At 46.4% G+C, this 20,831-nt stretch overlaps 2 protein-coding genes across 2 annotated transcripts; one reads left to right on the top strand and one right to left on the bottom strand.

Moving 5' to 3' along the window:
* Positions 1-355: 355 nt before the first annotated feature.
* On the top strand, positions 356-5,752 carry LOC138366478 (nascent polypeptide-associated complex subunit alpha, muscle-specific form-like). Its single transcript, XM_069327534.1, has 2 exons — positions 356-417; positions 2,713-5,752. The coding sequence occupies exons 1-2, from the start codon at positions 356-358 to the stop codon at positions 5,750-5,752; spliced, it is 3,102 nt and encodes a 1,033-aa protein (XP_069183635.1).
* On the bottom strand, positions 5,749-18,316 carry LOC138366477 (uncharacterized). The gene is made up of 5 exons (XM_069327533.1): positions 18,300-18,316; positions 14,406-14,506; positions 7,316-7,347; positions 6,650-6,855; positions 5,749-6,343 (listed from the first exon to the last, which is right to left on the bottom strand). Exons 1-5 carry the CDS (start codon positions 18,314-18,316, stop codon positions 5,749-5,751), a joined length of 951 nt encoding a protein of 316 aa, XP_069183634.1.
* Positions 18,317-20,831: the final 2,515 nt, after the last annotated feature.

The raw sequence follows: 20,831 nt of genomic DNA, 5'->3' as shown, positions 1-20,831 counted from the left end.
TCCTTGTCGATATGACAAGATATGAGGAGGAGGAGGAGGTCCAAGATCGTTTGGACAATTAATAAACATTTCAGAATAATTAAGTACTATGCCAACAACACAAAAGTGCTTTGTCAACAACCAGAGCAACTTCTCTTAGTAACTTTATCATTAGAAGCTAACTTACTTACCATTAAGTTACCACCTTTTGAAGATATTGATAATGGAAGCTGGGATAACTTTTGGAGGTCCTTTGACACATTGATGAATTCAAAGGATTCAGTCTCAAATTACTAAGTTTACGTATTTCAAAGTGTATTAGCAGGTGAAGCCAAGGCAGCCATTTCTAATTTAGATCTTACTGACGATAACTACGATGCTGCCATCAACGGGAGAATCTACTTTCACAATTAAATCTGTAACTAATTATTGCAATAAGTAGGTCGTCATTGCGAAACTTTATTACCAACTACAGGATCTTCCAATTGTAGGTAATACAGCTCAAGCATTACAAAGCTACGGGCTACAGGCAGAATCCATGGTTGAGGCAGTAGCTTCACAAGCTCAAGCATTAGCTTGATGTACACAATGCAGAATGGATTATAAAACTAGAGATACAGAGAAAGCTACAGAAGGAAATCCTAACATCTGTGTTTTCTAATTACACAGCAGACATTATTTCTCTCACTGAGTTTTTTGAAGGAAGTGCGGATGACTTCTTGTCATGATTAATGATTAATTCTGTTAATCGTATGAAAGCCCATAGTAAAATTAAATCATCACCAGGAAGGTCTTCGATAAATCTAAGGTAGATAGATCATTTAAGACTAAACCTCAGCAACACATTTCAAGTGGAAGCAAGGCAGCGTGGGAACTTACACTATTTCCCCAGGAAAACCTGTAGTAACTGCGGCTCCACTAAAGGAAAGTGCTACGTTGCTTGCAACCGGGTTTAAACATCGTTCCTGTAATGAAGATCATGCATAGTACCAGTGCTGTAACTATCTAGACTGTGCCAGTTGAATTAGTCATTAGCAATATTTGCAACTGTGCAAGAAGTGCCTGCAAGCCCATGACACTAGCAAGTGTAAGACCAAACTAGACACTTATCATAAGTGTAAAAATGGTCAACACCATACTGCTTTTTGTGACGGGAGGAACAAGCTCCACAATCACAAGAATCTAAAACAAAAACCTCTGCAGGTATCAAGTACTGCAAAACAGAGAGCAATGTGTGAGTTGTGTTAACTCAAACCAACACTGCAGCGTTTCTTGCAAATGGCCATGCTAACTCTAAACCATAGGAGAAAATATTTCGGGTTAGAGAGTTGTTTGGTGAAGGATCGCAGAAAAACATTGTCATTCAAGAGAATGTAAATTGAATTGAAACTTGAACCAGTTGATGCAGGTCACTTTGAAAATCTTAGGGACAAATAGGGACAATCTTAACAAATAGTGAACCTCGCTTTATATTCGTTTGGGCAAGTACTTCAGATCTGTATATGCTATCGTCGTAGAAAATAATCCATCCCATCGGACCTTCATATCCCTGGTCTGGCAGCCACGACCAGACCTTCATGTGCCTGGTCTTGCAGCCACGACCAGACCTTCATGTGCCTGGTCTTGCAGCCACGACCAGACCTTCATGTGCCTGGTCTGGCAGCCACGACCAGACCTTCATGTGCCTGGTCTTGCAGCCAAAACCAGACCTTCATGTGCCTGGTCTGGCAGCCACGACCAGACCTTCATGTGCCTGGTCTTGTAGCCACGACCAGACCTTTATTTGCCTGGTCTGGCAGCCACGACCAGACCTTCCTGTGCTTGGTCTTGCAGCCACGACCAGACCTTAATGTGCCTGGTCTGGCAGCCACGACCAGACCTTCATGTGCCTGGTCTGGCAGCCACGACCAGACCTTCATGTGCCTGGTCTTGCAGCCACGACCAGACCTTCATGTGCCTGGTCTTGCAGCCACGACCAGACCTTTATTTGCCTGGTCTGGCAGCCACGACCAGACCTTCCTGTGCCTGGTCTTGCAGCCACGACCAGACCTTCATGTGCCTGGTCTGGCAGCCACGACCAGACCTTCATGTGCCTGGTCTTGTAGCCACGACCAGACCTTTATTTGCCTGGTCTGGCAGCCACGACCAGACCTTCCTGTGCCTGGTCTTGCAGCCACGACCAGACCTTCATGTGCTTGGTCTGGCAGTCACGACCAGACCTTCATGTGCCTGGTCTGGCAGCCACGACCAGACCTTCATGTGCCTGGTCTTGTAGCCACGACCAGACCTTCATGTGCCTGGTCTTGCAGCCACGACCAGACCTTCATGTGTCTGGTCTTGCAGCCACGACCAGACCTTTATTTGCCTGGTCTGGCAGCCACGACCAGACCTTCATGTGCCTGGTCTTGCAGCCACGACCAGACCTTCATGTGCCTGGTCTTACAGCCACGACCAGACCTTCATGTGCCTGGTCTTGCAGCCACGACCAGACCTTCATGTGCCTGGTCTTGCAGCCACGACCAGACCACACCTTCGGCCTGCTGCTCAGCACACCTGCGGCCCACTGCCCAGCACACCTGCGGCCTGCTGCCCAGCACATCTGCGGCCCACTGCCCAGCACACCTGCGGCCTGCTGCCCAGCACACCTGCGGCCCACTGCCCAGCACACCTGCGGCCTGCTGCCCAGCACACCTGCGGCCCACTGCCCAGCACACCTGCGTGCCTGCTGCCCAGCACACCTGCGGCCCACTGCCCAGCACACCTGCGGACCAGCACACCTGCGGCCCACTGCCCAGCACTCCTACGGCCGCTGCCCAGCACACCTGTGGCATGCTGCCCAGCATACCTGCGGCCTCAGCCCAGCACACTTGTGGCCCGCCACCCAGCACACCTGCGGCCTGCTGGCCAGCACACCTGCGGCCTGCTGGCCAGCACACCTGCGGCCTACTGCTTAGCACACCTGCGGCTCGCTGCCCAGCACACCTGCGGCCTGCTGGCCAGCACACCTGCGGCCCACTGCCCAGCACACCTGCGGCTCGCTGCCCAGCACACCAGCGGTCCACTGACCAGCACACCTGCGGCCCACTGCCCAGCACTCCTTCGGCCCGCGTCCCAGCACACCTGCGGCCCACTGCCCAGCACACCTGCGGCCCACTGCCTAGCACACCTGCGGCCCACTGCCCAGCACACCTGCGGCCCAACACACCTGCAGCCCCCTGCTCAGCACACCTGCTACCCACTGCCCAGCATACCTGCAGCCCGCTGGCCAGCACACCTGTGGCCCATTGCCCAGCACACCTGCGGCTCGCTGCCCAGCAAACCTGCGGTCCACTGCCCAGCACACCTGCTGCCTGCTGCCCAGCACACCTGCGGTCTGCAGCCAAGCACACCTGCGGTCCACTGCCCAGCACACCTGCGGCCCGCTGCCCAGCAAACCTTCGGCCTGTTGCCTGCTACCCAGCACACCTGCGACCCACTTCCCAGCACACCTGCGGCCTCTGCCCAGCACACCTGCGGCCCACTGGCCAGCACACCTGCGGCCCACTTCCCAGCACACCTGAGCCCGTTGCCAAACACACTGGCGACCCGCTGCCCAGCACACCTGCAGCCCATTCCTCAGCACACCTGCAGCCCACTGCCCAGCACACCTGTTGCCCACTGCCCAGCACACCTGCGGCCCACTGCCCAGGACACCTGCGGCCTACTGCCCAGCACACCCGCAACCCACTGCCCAGCACACCTGCGGACCAGCACATCTGCAGCCCAATGCAAAGAACACCTGCGGCCCAGTGCCCAGCACACCTGCAGACCAGCACACCTGCGGCCTGCTGCCCAGCACACCTGCAGACCAGCACACCTGCGGCCTGCTGCCCAGCACACCTGCGGCCCACTACCCAGCACATCTGCAACCCACTGCCCAGCATACCTGCGGCCTTTGCCCAGCACACCTGCTGACCAGCACACCTGCGGCCACAGCCCAGCACACCTGCGGCCTGCTGCCAAGCACAACGGCGGCCCACTGCCCAGCACACCTGCGGCCCAGCACACCTGCGGCCCAACACACCTGCGGCACACTGCTCAGCACACCTGCGGCCCACTGCCCAGCATACCTGCAGCCCACTGGCCAGCACACCTGTGGCCCATTGCCCAGCATACCTGCGGCCTTTGCCCAGCACACCTGCTGACCAGCACACCTGCGGCCACAGCCCAGCACACCTGCGGCCTGCTGCCAAGCACAACGGCGGCCCACTGCCCAGCACACCTGCGGCCCAGCACACCTGCGGCCCAACACACCTGCGGCACACTGCTCAGCACACCTGCGGCCCACTGCCCAGCATACCTGCAGCCCACTGGCCAGCACACCTGTGGCCCATTGCCCAGCACACCTGCGGCTCGCTGCCCAGCACACCTGCGGTCCAATGCCCAGCACACCTGCTGCCTGCTGCCCAGCACACCTGCGGTCTGCTGCCCAGCACACCTGCGGCCCACTGCCCAACACACCTGCGGCCTGCTGCCCAGCACACCTACGGCCCACTGCCCAGCACACCTGCGGCCTACTGCCCAGCACACCTGCGGCCCACTGCCCAGCACACCTGCGGCCCACTGCCCAGCACACCTACGGCCCACTGCCCAGCACACCTGCGGCCTACTGCCCAGCACACCCGCAGCCCACTGCCCAGCACACCCGCAGCCCACTGCCCAGCACACCTGCGGACCAGCACATCTGGTGCCCAATGCCCAGCAAACCTGCAGCCCATTCCTCAGCACACCTGCAGCCCACTGCCCAGCACACCTGCGGCCCACTGCCCAGCACACCTACGGCCCACTGCCCAGCACACCTGCGGCCTACTGCCCAGCACACCCGCAGCCCACTGCCCAGCACACCTGCGGACCAGCACATCTGGTGCCCAATGCCCAGCAAACCTGCGGCCCAGTGCCCAGCACACCTACGGCCCACTGCCCAGCACACCTGCGGCCCACTGCCCAGCACACCTACGGCCCACTGCCCAGCACACCTGCGGCCTACTGCCCAGCACACCCGCAGCCCACTGCCCAACACACCTGCGCACCAGCACACCTGCGGCCCAATGCCCAGCACACCTGCGCACCAGCACACCTGCGGCCCAATGCCCAGCACACCTGCGGCCTGCTGCCCAGCACACCTGCGGCCCACTACCCAGCACATCTGCGACCCACTGCCCAGCATACCTGCGGCCTTTGCCCAGCACACCTGCAGACCAGCACACCTGCGGCCTCTGCCCAGCACACCTGCGGCGCACTACCTAGCACACCTGCGGCCCAATGCCAAGCACGCCTGCGGCCCGCTGCCTACCACACCTGCGGCCAACTGCTTAGCACACCTGCGGCCTCTGCCCAGCACACCTGCGGCCCACTGCCCTGCATACCTACGGCCTTTGCCCAGCACACCTGCAGACCAGCACACCTGCGGCCCAATGCCAAGCACGCCTGCGGCCCGCTGCCTACCACACCTGCGGCCAACTGCTCAGCATACCTGCGGTCTGCTGCTCAGCACACCTGCGGCCCACTGCCCTGCATACCTACGGCCTTTGCCCAGCACACCTGCAGACCAGCACACCTGCGGCCTCTGCCCAGCACACCTGCGGCGCACTACCTAGCACACCTGCGGCCCAATGCCAAGCACGCCTGCGGCCCGCTGCCTACCACACCTGCGGCCCACTGCCCAGCGCACCTACGACCGCTGCCCAGCTCACCTGTGGCCCACTGCCCAGCACACCTGCGGTCTTCTGCCTAGCACACCTGCGGTCCACTGCCTAGCACACCTGCGGCCTGCTGCTCAGCACACCTGTGGTCTGCTGCCCAGCACACCTGCGGCCCACTGCCCAGCACACGCGCAGCCCACTGCCCAGCACACCTGCGGCCCAATGCCCAGCACACCTGCGGCCCACTGCCCAGCACACCTGCAGTCTTTGCCCAGCACACCAGCTGACCAGCACACCTGAGGCCAATGCCCAGCACACCTTCGGCCCACTGCCCAGCACACTTGAGGCCAATGCCCAGCACACCTACGGCCCACTGCCCAGCACACCTGAGGCCAATGCCCAGCACACCTGCGGACCAGCACCACTGCGGCCCAATGCCCAGCACACCTGCGGCCCATTGCTCAGCATACCTGCAGCCTTTGCCCAGCACACTTGCTGACCAGCACACCTGCGGCCAATGACCAGCACACCTGCGGCCCACTGCCCAGCACACCTGCGGTTTCTGCCCAGCACACCTGCGGCCTGCTGCCCAGCACACCTGCGGGCCACTGCCCAGCACACCTGCGGACCAGCACCACTGCGGCCCAATTCCCAGCACACCTGCGGCGTACTGCCCAGCACACCTGTGGACAAGCACACCTGCAGCTCAATGCCCAGCACACCTTCGGCCCGCTGCCCAGCACACCTGCGGCCCACTGCCTAGCATACCTGCGGCCCATTGCTCAGCATACCTGCGACCTTTGCCTAGCACACCTGCAGACCAGCTCACCTTCGGCCCACTGCCCAGCACACCTTCGGCCTGCTGCTCAGCATACCTGCGGCCTCTGCCCAGCACACCTGCGGCCTGCGGCCCAGCACATCTGCGGCCCGTTTCGCAGCACACCTGCGGCTCACTGCCTAGCACACCTGCGGCCTACTGCCCAGCATACCTGCGGCCTCTGTCCAGCCCACCTACGGCCTGCTGCCCAGCACACCTGCGGCCCACTACCCAGCACACCTGCGGCCCACTGCCCAGCACACCTGCGGCTCGCTGCCCAGCACACCTACGGCCTGCTGCCCAGCGCACCTGCGGCCCGCTGCCCAGCACACCTGCGGCCCGCTTCCCAGCACACCTGCGGCCTGCTGCCCAGCACACCTGCAGCCCGCACAAAGGATACTGTAATTTGGTAATTTAACGGCCAAAATTGCATTTTGTATAATTTAAACTCTCACCTTTTAATAAATTTCTAAAACACAAAAGAAACACAAATGCAGCTGTGAGGCAAGCCGGTTTAGACAAATAGACACGACGTGTACAGCTAAACTGGCCTATATTTCGTTTGAGTTTTTTAATCGGTGAGTTTATATATAATTGATTTTTTTTCAGATTCCACATCACCTTTAAAATGGCTAGTGATCCTCCAGCTAAGAAAAAAACGAAACTGAACGAAGAAGGGCGAGTTTTTTTAATGTTTTTGCAAAGGGCGAAAGATTAAACAATGCTTAGCTCACAAGTGGCATACTCAAAGCATTTAACAAGAAACACGAATATGAAAAAAACATAGGATTGGCTTATTTACAAAAGAAGAAATTAAGAGATACCTATCAATGCTTACCAATATAATACGAAGAGCCAAAGCTTCCTTTTCTGAGAATATATTTAAAGAAACAAAAGAAAATATGAAAAGTATATGGAAAGCCATCTCTAATATCCTAGGATCTAAACAACAATCACATAACAAGCATATAAAACTCTCCAAAGTTGGTTATACACTTGCAACAGACAAAAGCAAGTCCTCTACGGTCTCACCGTAGCCCATGCTACTTGGAGAATTTTGTTTCGAGTAGCTGAATCTAAAACAACAACAACAACTGCAACAGACTTAGATATTGCAACGGAATTCAATGGCTTCTTTTCATCAATTGGTGGTAACCTTGCCAGAAAAATCCCAGAGACCCAGACACATGCTACTACATATCTCACAGGCAGCTACTGTCGGAAAATCCGACACCATTTAATAATATCATACAGACAGATAATATTGCTGTATTGTATAAACAAGTTAACCCATAGAAAATGTAAATTGTAGTGGAATTACCGTCTATAGAAAACGGAATATCATTACCACATACTATTATAAATTCACCACCTATTATGGTGGGAATTATTCTTAAATACATCAGTCTTTGGACTTTACCATCATAAAAACATCTCATATAAATTAACTTAATTATCAATATTAAAATAGAGTAAATGTGACCCTTCTATAACTTTCTGTCATCTGGACAATGTAGGCCAGTAGCGTCAGGGAGGAGGGAGTGGTCAGCCATTGTTATTGTTTAAGACCAGAGGCACGGGAGCAAATTCGGCTCCTGTTAATTTTACTTGGACGAAGTGTTATGGAAACCAAAGATGTACCATCATCAACACGCTGACAACAAATTCAAGTTAAGTGTTCTGCCGAAACCCATTTATCTTTCATTTATGGCCATTAATGTCAGTGGATATTGGGTGTGCCAGTTAGAGCACGAGATCGCCTCATACTAAAGGTAATTAAGCCCAGGTCTATATGGTTCCATGTACAGTGTTTTCTCTGATATAGCTGTCATATATTAGGATTCTGGCTTCATAGCTAGCGCCCTTTTGACAGGTCAAGACGAGGAAGCATGCTTTGTGCATCAGTTACCAGGGTGTTGGAAGCTACCTCACACGAGGAAAATGTGGTGTCTACATCCTGGTTATACCTGGTGGACTTAGGCCTGCTGTACAATAAGATAAGGAACCTCTTCAATGTATGTAGTCTATTACTGTAGTTTGATTGGCTGCATATATATAAATTTAATAAACCCCCCTAATGTGTAGAGGATCGATTTGTAAGATTATGAGATTATTGCAGAAATACAGTCCACTTAACATCACACAAATTGCTATCGAAGTATACAAATTAATGTAAATATAAAATCTATATAAATTCATATAAATTAAATATATATAAATCTCACAGGTCGGTTCCCACATTATTTGGACCTTCAGAACCGGATTATTTGGTCCTTTGAACCCACATTTGGTCATCTTAGTACCGGATGAACCAGTTAACCAGTGGATTCATTAAATAACTAGTGCAGTGTGATTTATACAAAGCCAGCAGTCAAAGACGGCGGCGTTGCCTCCTGCGAGCTCACGAGCCCCCACAATTCAGTTCAGCCTTATCAGCGGTTTCATGCACACCCACAGATTTGGTGGCGTGTTATTCTGTGAGATGACAGCGCTAATATTGAAGCCAGCCAAATTAGTGACTGTGTCTTCGAGATTGTTCACGGATTTCGTGGTGTTAAATTTCGCGAGAGATTATCTACGAATTTTGTGGACTTTATTTCGCGAGGTCACTAATAATATTTAATACTTCTTGATAATATTAGAAGTTTTATAGAGGCAATTAAGAGGCTATTATCAATAATTGTGTATATTATTTCTCCAAAATAGAGAATTATTTAATATATATTGCACTAGTGATCACAGTATAATATTTACTAATTGCCAACCCACAACAGGGTAGGATATTACCAATGACTAGTTGAACTATTATTGTTCATACTAGTCCCATTATTACCATAGTCAGTTGTACTATATTGAACAACCTAGCACCATTAATGAATGGTATAGACCCTATTTTGGGTGTAATTTTTATCAACTCGAGTTGAGTTGTATATATAATAATTTACTTATGATCATTACACCTTTGAGTAATTAATTAGTGTCTATTCCATCCTAGGGTGATATAGAAGAGCTAACCTAAAGGTACTTCCATGACACTGGTTTATCACTCAAATCATTAGTGTGTATGATTGTATATATATATAATGTGTATTAATTTTAAGTGCTAACCTCTAGTAGAGGTAGGATTATTGCCTAGCGAGTGCAGAAATTTACCCTAGGCTACCATTAGTGCTTGTTCAGTATTATGAGCGACCCAAGTACAAGTCCCACAAGGCTTTACCAACTAGCCAATATGGATAATGCAGGGAAAATGAAAAGAACCCTTGCAGGTCTTAAAGGCCACTTAACAAGACAGATCAAGAAATGTGAAGATTTGTCACAACAATCTCCAGTTGATTATGCTGACCTGGAAAGCTATTATCAAGCAGCTGCAGGTAAATTTGAGCAAATCAAATGCCAAATAGCAACATATGTGGCTGAACTTGCCAACACCAATTTATCAGAAACAGAAATAGACGACATTATGGTTGATCTAGCGAATTATGAAGATCACACTCAGGCCACGTTACAGCCTTACGTCAAATTAATTGCCCAGAACAAGGCAACAACAACAGCAACAACAACAACAGTTGCATCTAATACGAGTCAAGCAGAAGCTCGACTCCCTCCAATTAATTTACCCACTTTCTCAGGAAAAGATGAGGAAGATTGGGACGATTTTTGGAACAAATTCGTTGACCTTGTAGACTCAAAACAATCTTTACCAGAGAGTAGTAAATTCTCTTATTTGCATGGCCAATTATCAGGTGAGGCTAAAACAGTAGTATCCCATCTGAGATTAACTAACGACGGCTATGATCTGGCAGTAAAACTCCTCAAGGATAATTATGCTGATCCAGAAGTAAGAACATCACATTTAGTTCATGAGCTGTTGCATTTACCCCCACCGGAGGCTTCAGCTGATTCACTCCAAGTCTTCAAGCTGGAGGTAGAATCATTGATCAATGCCCTCAGCCTGACAGCAGATACAAACGGGGCTGAGTGGGTCTTGAAAATAATTGTCCAGGAGAAAATACCTAGGGACATATTGAGACAAATGAGTGCTCATTACAATAAAAGCATCTTATCCATGAATGAATTATCTGAAGGTTTAAAGTCAGTAGTTCATCAATTACGAACAAATGACAAATTAAAACCACCAAGTAAACCCTCAGAAATCAATAATAGTAAACCACAGAGTACCAAAGGTACTCCAAATCAATCTAGACAATATAATTCATCACCAAAGTGGAACAGTGGCAGTGTGGGCGTATATGCAGTGGGACCCTCCAAGCCTATAGTTACTGTGTCACCCAAGAACGTGACACCAAAGGGTACTAGAAGCTATGGAACATGTTTGTTCTGCGATGAGAAACATTCAATGTACCACTGCTCTAATTTTCCTGATAGTGACGCCCGTGTTGAGCGACTCAAAGATTTGCAACATTGTACGAGGTGCCTCAGGAAACATAACATCAAGGACTGTGAGACCCAATTACACACCTGTAATAGTTGTAACAAAGGTCAGCACCATGCAGCATTGTGCAGAGACACCAAAACAACGTCTCCAAGACCCAAGGTGGAAGATAGCATTCCCACCACAGTACAGTACTGCAAGGTGCAACAAACGAAGAGTGTCCAATCGGCATAGTCTAAAGGTAATACGACTTTGCCTACTGCCCAAATTACCATCCTGAATAAGAGGGCCAAGGTCCATACCCGTGGGTTGTTTGACCAAGGATCCCAGAGAACATATGTCACTAAAAAGTTGGCAGATGAACTACAATTAAGGCCTGTAGCCCAGATGTCATTCAATATCTCAGGGTTTGTAACAGATGCAGGACCTCAAGTCTACCAGGTGGTACAACCATCAGTACGTTTAGGCAGGTACGTCTGTCGAGTACAAGCCATTGTGGTGGACAAAATACCAGTAGACATACAAGTTCAAGGTCTGAGAGCAACAGCCAAATTCCTGAGAAATAGAGGAATATAATTGGCAGATAATATTAAGTCTGATCACCTCACCGACTTCGGTCTCCTTGTTGGGACAGATTATTGCCATCGATTCATCGGTAGCCCTACTAAATATCAGGGTATAACCATGTTAAACTCTGCAGGAGGTAAATTACTCTCAGGCCCAGTATCAAGCCTGGGGAGACCTATGACTGCAGATAAACAAAACCAATAGAAATCTAAATTTGTCATCTGATTATATTTCTCCAGTAGCATTATACTAAGGAGATTACAGCTGACTATACCAACAGAGGTTGATGTTAGTATCATCATTTAAAGCTGAAGATGATTTTATGAGGCCTCAGTGGCAAATCAGTGAACAGTAGCCTAAAACAGCTACAAGTCACTGCGACCAATGTCACTGAACCCACTGCAGTCTCAGAACCATACTTTACTTTAATGTTGAGCTATTCAATCTTCTGAATCAATTAACTAAATTAAACCCCAATAAATCTGATGACTGATTTGATATATTTATTATTTAATCAAGATGTATTCCATGGGCCTGTGTTTATATATCAGTGACTAGTTACCTGAACAAGCTTCAAGTTATATCTAATGTCACTGATCTCACTGCAGTCCCTGAATCATACTTGACTGTAGTACTTGATCACATCCAGTCTTCTGGGTTAAATAATATGTAATTAGGCTTGAATATTAGCCTTTCAAGAGTTGACAGGGAAATGAAATCGCATTAGACTTCTAACCCCTGCAACTCTAGTACGGGACATCCGTCCTGTACGAACAGACACACAAATGTGTGATTACTAACTACTAACATCAAATTAATCTAATAATTCGTAGGAGGAGTATCGGTGTTCGTCTGTTCTAAAGAGGACTTCAACCAGTGAGCAGCCCCCTGGGGAATTATGTCGGAAAATCCGACACCATTTAATAATATCATACAGACAGATAATATTGCTGTATTGTATAAACAAGTTAACCCATAGAAAATGTAAATTCTAGTGGAATTACCATCTATAGAAAACGGAATATCATTACCACATACTATTATAAATTCACCACCTATTATGGTGGGAATTATTCTTAAATACATTAGTCTTTGGACTTTACCATCATAAAAACATCTCATATAAATTAACTTAATTATCAATATTAAAATAGAGTAAATGTGACCCTTCTATCACTTTCTGTCATCTGGACAATGTAGGCCAGTAGCGTCAGGGAGGAGGGAGTGGTCAGCCATTGTTATTGTTTAAGACCAGAGGCACGGGAGCAAATTCGGCTCCTGTTAATTTTACTTGGACGAAGTGTTATTGAAACCAAAGGTGTACCATCATCAACACGCTGTCAACAAATTCAAGTTAAGTGTTCTGCCGAAACCCATTTATCTTTCATTTATGGCCACTAATGTCAGTGGATGTAGGGTGAACCGGTTAGAGCACGAGATCGCCTCATACTAAAGGTAATTAAGGCCAGGTCTATATGGTTCCATGTGCAGTGTTTTCTCTGATATAGCTGTCATATATTTGGATTTTGGCTTCATAGCTAGCGCCCTTTTGGCAGGTCAAGACGAGGAAGCATGCTTTGTGCATCAGTTACCAGGGTGTTGGAAGCTACCTCACACGAGGAAAATGTGGTGTCTACATCCTGGTTATACCTGGCACGGGAGCAAATTCGGCTCCTGTTAATTTTACTTGGACGAAGTGTTATTGAAACCAAAGGTGTACCATCATCAACACGCTGTCAACAAATTCAAGTTAAGTGTTCTGCCGAAACCCATTTATCTTTCATTTATGGCCACTAATGTCAGTGGATGTAGGGTGATCGGTTAGAGCACAAGATCGCCTCATACTAAAGGTAATTAAGGCCAGGTCTATATGGTTCCATGTGCAGTGTTTTCTCTGATATAGCTGTCATATATTTGGATTTTGGCTTCATAGCTAGCGCCCTTTTGGCAGGTCAAGACGAGGAAGCATGCTTTGTGCATCAGTTACCAGGGTGTTGGAAGCTACCTCACACGAGGAAAATGTGGTGTCTACATCCTGGTTATACCTGGTGGACTAAAGCCTGCTGTACAATAAGATAAGGAACCTCTTCAATGTATGTAGTCTATTACTGTAGTTTGATTGGCTGCATATATATAAATTTAATAAACCCCCCTAATGTGTAGAGGATCGATTTGTGAGATTATGAGATTATTGCAGAAATACAGTCCACTTAACATCATACAAATTGCTATCGAAGTATACAAATTAATGTAAATATAAAATCTATATAAATTCATATAAATTAAATATATATAAATCTCACAGGTCGGTTCCCACAGCTACCCTAACTCTCTACTCCTTTTTCCAGTCAGCCCGACAGACATTATATCCATAATTTAATCACTTAAAACCAAAGCTGTGAACAGTAATGGTATATCATAATACCATCTATGATACATATGTATGAGTGCTGCCCCTACCCTACCCATCTTGAGGTTATCTTGAGATGATTTCGGGGCTTTTAGTGTCCCCGGGGCCCGGTCCTCGACCAGGCCTCCACCCCCAGGAAGCAGCCCGTGACAGCTGACTAACTCTCAGGTACCTATTTACTGCTAGGTAACAGGGGCATTCAGGGTGAAAGAAACTTTGCCCATTTGCTTCTGCCTCGTGCGGGAATCGAACCCGCGCCACAGAATTACGAGTCCTGCGCGCTATCCATCAGGCTACGAGGCCCCCCCTACCGATAGCTCTGCTATTCAATAAATCTCTAGTGTCCTTCTTTTCCTGATATCCTTTAAAAAGCAAGAGTGACACAGTTCATAAAGGAGGAGAGACAGCTGACATAAACAATAACAGACTAATCTCAAATCTACCTAACTTTACAAAATATTTGAAACAATTATTTTACAAACAACTTTATTCCAACTTTGTAAAACTCAACATATTAAGTCCCTGCCAGTTTGGCCTCCGTTCCCAAAAGAGTACCAATGATGCCTCTATTAGTCTGCTTAATATGATCTACATAGCCCTTAACAAAAATGAGTTCCCAATTGGCCTCTTCGTTGACCTGAGAAAGGTCTTTGATACTGTAAACCATAACTACCTCTTACTTAATCTTCATCATTATGATATCCGAGGCCTTGCTTTCGGCTACATTCGTTTTTATCTCTGTGACGGACACTACTATGTTGCCATCAATAGCATAACCTCCCCCGACCTCACTCATTCTACCATTGACAGTGGGGGTGCCACAGGGCAGCGTCTTGGGACCTCTCCTATTTCTTATATAGATCAATGATTTGCCAAATGTTTCTAACATTCTTAAACCAATACTATTTGCTAACGATACTACCTTCATCTATTTTGACCCCAACACAAACACTCAACAATTTTGTCAACGATGAATTAAAAAAAACACTCACGGATGTCAACCAACTGACTCTCACTTAACATAGAATAGGCCTACTACATTTTATTTGGTAGTAAATCATCAAATCAGATTCATCTTCAGATAGACAATGTTAACATTACCAATATAAATGAGGGAAAGTTCCATGACCAATACATAGACAAGAGACTGAACTTCAGCACCCACATACAACACATAAAAAAAAATCTCAAAAACTGTTGGTATTCTTTCTAAAATCAAATATTATGTTCCCCACTCTGCTCTCCTCTCATTATACTATGCGCTAATATATCCCTATCTAACATACGGTATCTGTGTATGTGGTTCAACCACTGAAAATTACCCCAAGCCTATCATCACTTGCCAAAAATCTGCCATTAGAACTATAATAAACTCTGTCTTCAGAAAACACACAGCCCCTCTGTTTAAATCCCTTAACATACTAAACATGCACTCACTCTACACATTCTCATGTGATATCTACATGTACAAAACCTTGTTCCTAAATGCTAATTTTGATCTGAAACTTTTCCTTGATAGGTGTAATGGAACCCATGAGCACCACACCAGAAATAAATATCTCTTTGATATCCCCAGAGTTAGACTAAATCTGTGCAAACACTCCATGCAAATAAAAGGGCCCAATCATTCTGAACTCACTTCCTAATGAATTAAAAAATTGGACCAACCCATGCCCTGTTCAAAAGTAAAACCAAAAAGTACCTAATTTTATCCTCATAGTTTCCTACCTTGTGCTTCAAACTCACACTGTATCTTGTACTACCCACTTCTGCAATATTTGTACTTAAGATTAATTAAGTACCTAATCTTTACCAGTCTAATCATCTCTGTCAATTTATATTTTTGATATAAAACCTTGTTACAATGTACCTTTTCATCTTACCTGATATGTTAGATAAAGGACCTGCTCGAGAGGCTATGCGTGTTAATTGCTTTGAAAGAATGATATTAAAAATATCACTCAATGTAATCTCACCAACCCATTGTACCTTCTCGTTAATTAATTAATTAAATAATTAATTAATTTATTAAGAAAATTTATCAGTGTTTCAAGAAAAATGGGAATAACAGTATTTTTGCACAATGGTAAATGGAAAAATACCTTGTTCTATTTGCAACAATAGTACAACTGTTGAGTACTTCTTCAAAAGCCAAAAGCCTTTTGAGCCACGTCAAAAGAGTACAACTTGAAAAGATATTATGAAACGAATCATCGATTTTACGATAAATATGAAGGCCCAATGCGTGTCTAAAGACTGAAGGAACTGAAGGCTAACTCGAGACAATAGCAGACCTGTCTTACGAAAATTGAGAAAGGGAATATCGCTTCCGTTACTGCAAGCTATGAACTCAGCCCAATGATCATCATGATTGGGAAATCATACCGTGAAAAAGATGCCTTATAAACCAATGCCTTGTAAAAACGGCTCAAATTTTGTGTCCAGAGAAAGCACACTTATTCAAAGATATTTCATTAACCAGGAACACTGTTGCTGAACGGATTGAAGAAATGTCAGGGGATAACAACAGTTGAAGGCCGCATCATCAAGATTTGAACATTTTTCTATTGCTATACCGTTGACATCACTGGAATATCACAGCGTGTGGTCTTCATCAGGGCCAGTGACAATGAATTTAATATTTATGAAGAACTGCTTGAACTGATCCCTGTGCATGACACTATAACATGCCAGGACATCTTTGAGAAAGGCGAGCAGGTTATGCATGACTATGCTTTGGGTTTGAGTAAACTTGCATGCTTATCTACCGACGATGTTGTGAATATGGATGGCAGACATAATGGTGTTGCTACCAAGTTACGAACAAAAAATAAAACTAGCATCCAGATTCATCATTAGCACATTTTCACTACATTATTCATCAGCAAAATTTGTGTTCAAAGATTTTAAAATTGGATGACGTGATGAGTTTGGTCACAAAGACAGTGAACTATATCAGAGGCCGTGCTCTCATCCACCCCCAATTGATCTCATCCATTCAGAGCTGAAAAAACCCTGCCAATACTGAGTCTATACTTAGCTTTACTAAGTATGACAGTCACCTGGAATTGTTGTCAAAGGAATTTCAGGAAATATTCTGTGATTTCTCATCTTTTTAACATCACTTTGCATTGTTCTCAGCACCATTCACCTTTGATGTTGCCAAGTCAGAAAAAAGCCTGCAGATTAGAAATGCAGTCGGATTCTACACTCTGAGCAAAGTATCTTAAAGTGGGAATACCTAGTTTCTTTTCATACTTTCCTGAAATATTTAAAAGCTTCAGAGAGTTGTCCACAAGGATAATGATAATGTTCGGTTCTACCTATTTGTGTGAACATTCACTTTCCGTCATGAAATCAGCACAAACTTCTCAGAGAACAAAGCTGACTGATTAACACTTGTTATTTCTGATCAACGTGAGAATTACACAGACATTTCAGCCAGACATAGAAAAAATTGTCATTTAAAAGAGGTGTCAAGCCTCAGGACAAAACATTATAAATGATTGAATAGTCATAAATAAATATTCATTTTGAACTGTTGTCATTTTTGTACAATGCATTTGCTGCAGTTGCATAGAAGTCTATGTTGCCATTTAAAATTGATTTGTTTTCGTTTGTTAAACACTTCATGACTTTGCATTCATGAATGTGACTAGCCGCTAAACCATTTGTATGCACATTGTATGTTTCTAAATTTAAGTTATACAAATATTCTGCGATAATTTTTATTAAATGACTTCGATTAATTGTGGTGTGTGGTCCTCATGACAACACAAATGTGACCCATATGGCCCTCGGGGGACCCTCAGTTTGACATGCCTGGTCTAAACTACCCTCTTCAAGGATGGTGTTTAACTTCCATCCATATATAAAAGTGGTGAGAAGCTTCTCTTACTATGCTGCAAATTAGACACAAGCACTTACCTCATGGTCATTCAATGAAACGGTGCACCTTGATGAAATCCTCGGTAAATCCGATACGTATGATTTCGCTTACCATATGTTCTTTTATTCTTGTATTGATATTTTGAATTATCTTTAGCACCTTCCGAGTATCCCACGACGCTGATGGAGCTGCGTAAGCTTCCCTGCTTGGTGCATTTTTTGGTAATTACTTACTTACCCATAGTAAATATCCTGGCTTAGATATAAAGATATCAAACAATTCTAACAGTCCTCACCAAAATTATCCCTGGCCTCTAGGTTGGCCTTTTCCTTCACCAGCGCTTCCACCACCTGGTGATGGCCATTCTGGGCGGCAAAGATTAGAGGTGTATTATTGGAATTCTTGTTGCCATCCACTGGGAGTCCCGCCTTCACCAAGAGAGGCACCAGGTCAGCATGACCCAGATAGGCTGCCCGAGTCAGCAAGCAGGTTTGCTTCCCGTCGGTCTCTCTCCACGTAGAGACGCTTGTATCCGCACCTTGCATAAGGGCAACCCTTACCTGCTCTTTGTCACCATGTTCAACTGCAGTCACCAGGTCCTGTGAAATGACTGTAGTTAATGTGCTGCGGGAGATGAGATGGAGGGGGAGGCGTGAGGAAAGGAGGGAAAGCGTGAGGGTAGGAGGGGGAGGCGTGAGGGAAGGAGGGGAAGCGTGAGGGAAGGAGGGGGGGAGGCGTGAGGGAAGGAGGGGGAAGAGATAGAGCACATGAAGGAAGTGTGTCGATCACTTAAGCGGGAGAGCTTCCACGGAACAAAGAAGCCTCTTAAAACAAGGTTACCAATGGAGGTCAAAGTCTGTGTAACGCAGCACCATAGAGCACTATTGATCCATCAATCTTAACCCGTTGACCATTGGAAACTATTGACAATGAAACCGTCCTTCATACATGACGTCACTCGAATAGCTTGAAACCTGACCCTGGATTACCTTGTATTTATAATGTGTTTAACATCTATAGCAGAAGAACAAGAGTTTACTATTCTATATATAGAATTTATGATGAAAAGAATAATCTAAAATTTATTATCATGGAGATAAAGAACCGTATCTGAAAATATGATGCTAAATATGAATGAATAATAATGTCAGAATTCATCTAAAATAAATATATCAAGCTCCATAAGAAAATATAAAACTGTAGGAGGCTTAACAGTCCAGCAGCCAGCCAGCCAACCAATCACCGACTCAGCCTTCGCCACTACCTCTCTTCAATCAATCATCGACCTAGGCTTCGCCACGACAGTTGCCGGTTCATACTTCTGAACATATCTATGCGTGGGCATCCCTTGCCAATAATATTGCTGGCTCTAACTACAGGGAATTCGTGAGAATTCTTAACGTACTCTTCACAGCAAACGGACTGCAACCCTTTACTGTACCAGAGGAAGTCTTCACCAACTCTACTCCAGGTAATTCAATATCACCTAACTATGACACTGTGAACGCAATGGCACTTGCAGATCTCCTGACCTCGGTTACCACAGCTGTCCACAACCATCGAGCCACCAGTACCTCTCTCCACTGTCATTCCATTGTCTGAGAACGCATCTTCAGCTTCAACTGAATCAACTGCTTCATCTCCTGAGGAGGATTCTGAGGAGGCTTCTGCAGCTCTCTACAAACCAGACGACGCTCTCCCCACACCAGACGACGCTTCTTCTGTACCAGTAGCCCCTCTGGAGTCTCCATCTTTTCCTGGAGAGGCTACAACTTTCTCAGCTCCAGACGACGATCCTGACAGACCTTGGGTACGCCGCTTCATACACAACCGTATCGATGCTTCCCCTGAGGAGAAACGTGCCAACACTCTGTCCTGGAACCAGGAGCATAAGGAAGATCTAAAGGAGGGCAAGAAGTGGTACCTTGCTGCGGCCAAAATCCGTTACCTTGCCGACATGACCCCTAATACACCCTGACCTGATTGAACCCGCATTCTTTGTTAAGTATCCAAAAATCTCTACCTGGAGGCAGCAGACAATGGATGCACTCAAGAAAACTGAGCCGTCGCCTCAACAGAGCCACCCCACATCTATTCAACCTACACGAAACACCACCTCAGCTACGGATTTGTCAGATGAAGATGTCTCAGTTGGAACACCATCCCCTCCTCCCCAGGACAATGAAGAAGAAGTAATAATATTAAGAACGAAACAAAGAAGAAGACTAAAGAACGAAGACCAAAGAAGAAGAATGATGAACTAAGAATAAAGAAAAACTAGCATAACCCACCCACTACTGATTACTTTCAACTACCATCAACTGCCAGCCGCTTGCGAGCCTTGTCCTGAGTCAGAGAGCATCCTAGGAATTCCACCGTACCACCAACCCACAGCGTCAGCTGCAATTCATACCCAAGGTGGTTGGGCCACCGATCTCTCTTCTCCCCTCTTCGACTTGTTTCCAGTTCCTAGCTCAAGATTTCTGCATCCTCGCCCCTGTCTTCCATCCCCTGCTTACCTGCTCTAGGGTCCTTGGAAAGTGGAAAGGCTTATCAATGAGATTATGGGCTCACAATAGCCTGTGCTACACGCAAGTTTTACTCCGGAGTAGCTGAATCTAAAACAACAGAACAACTGTAGGAGGTTTGACAGTCAACGTGAGTGAGTTCCATGACTTTGGCTTTTAAATTTATTTGTGTTAATTTTCCACAATCTACAAATATCTTTATTCATCTCTTTCCCTCCTCATTCTGTGTCCCTCTGTTCTGTTTTTTCTGTTTCCTTCCGTCCCATCCATTCTGGCCGAGCCACTTTGACTGGACGGTAGAGTTCAATTCAACACAGTTCAATTCCAACACAATGTCACACAAAATATCTCAATAAAAAATAAAATAAATCAAAATATACGAAAATAAAATTTATAATGCAATCGGAAACATTGAAATGGAATTCATGACACATTTAGTATAGCGTGTATGTTGCTATTATGTGCAACAGATGGAGCTGTTTTTCAAAAACGCATGTTTTTATCTGTCAGAAGGGTGGCATCTATATAATAGGTATATAAAAGAACGCACCTATTCGAATGCAA

This window comes from Procambarus clarkii, chromosome 19 (assembly GCF_040958095.1).
Source record: "Procambarus clarkii isolate CNS0578487 chromosome 19, FALCON_Pclarkii_2.0, whole genome shotgun sequence".
Lineage (NCBI taxonomy): Eukaryota > Metazoa > Arthropoda > Malacostraca > Decapoda > Cambaridae > Procambarus > Procambarus clarkii.
The sequence above is the reverse complement of the archived record's forward strand: the minus strand, read 5'-3'. Positions and strand labels throughout refer to the sequence as shown.

Coding starts and splice junctions, on each gene's coding strand:
- LOC138366477 (XM_069327533.1), bottom strand. Junction 7,348..14,405: donor GACTAATAGAGGCATCATTG/GTACTCTTTTGG, acceptor ATATATTCTCAG/AAAAGGAAGCTTTGGCTCTT. Junction 6,856..7,315: donor TGGCTCTTCGTATTATATTG/GTAAGCATTGAT, acceptor TGCGGGCTGCAG/GTGTGCTGGGCAGCAGGCCG.
- LOC138366478 (XM_069327534.1), top strand. CDS start 356: ATGCTGCCATCAACGGGAGAATCTACTTTCACAATTAAATCTGTAACT. Junction 418..2,712: donor GTAACTAATTATTGCAATAA/GTAGGTCGTCAT, acceptor CCTGCTGCCCAG/CACACCTGCGGCCCACTGCC.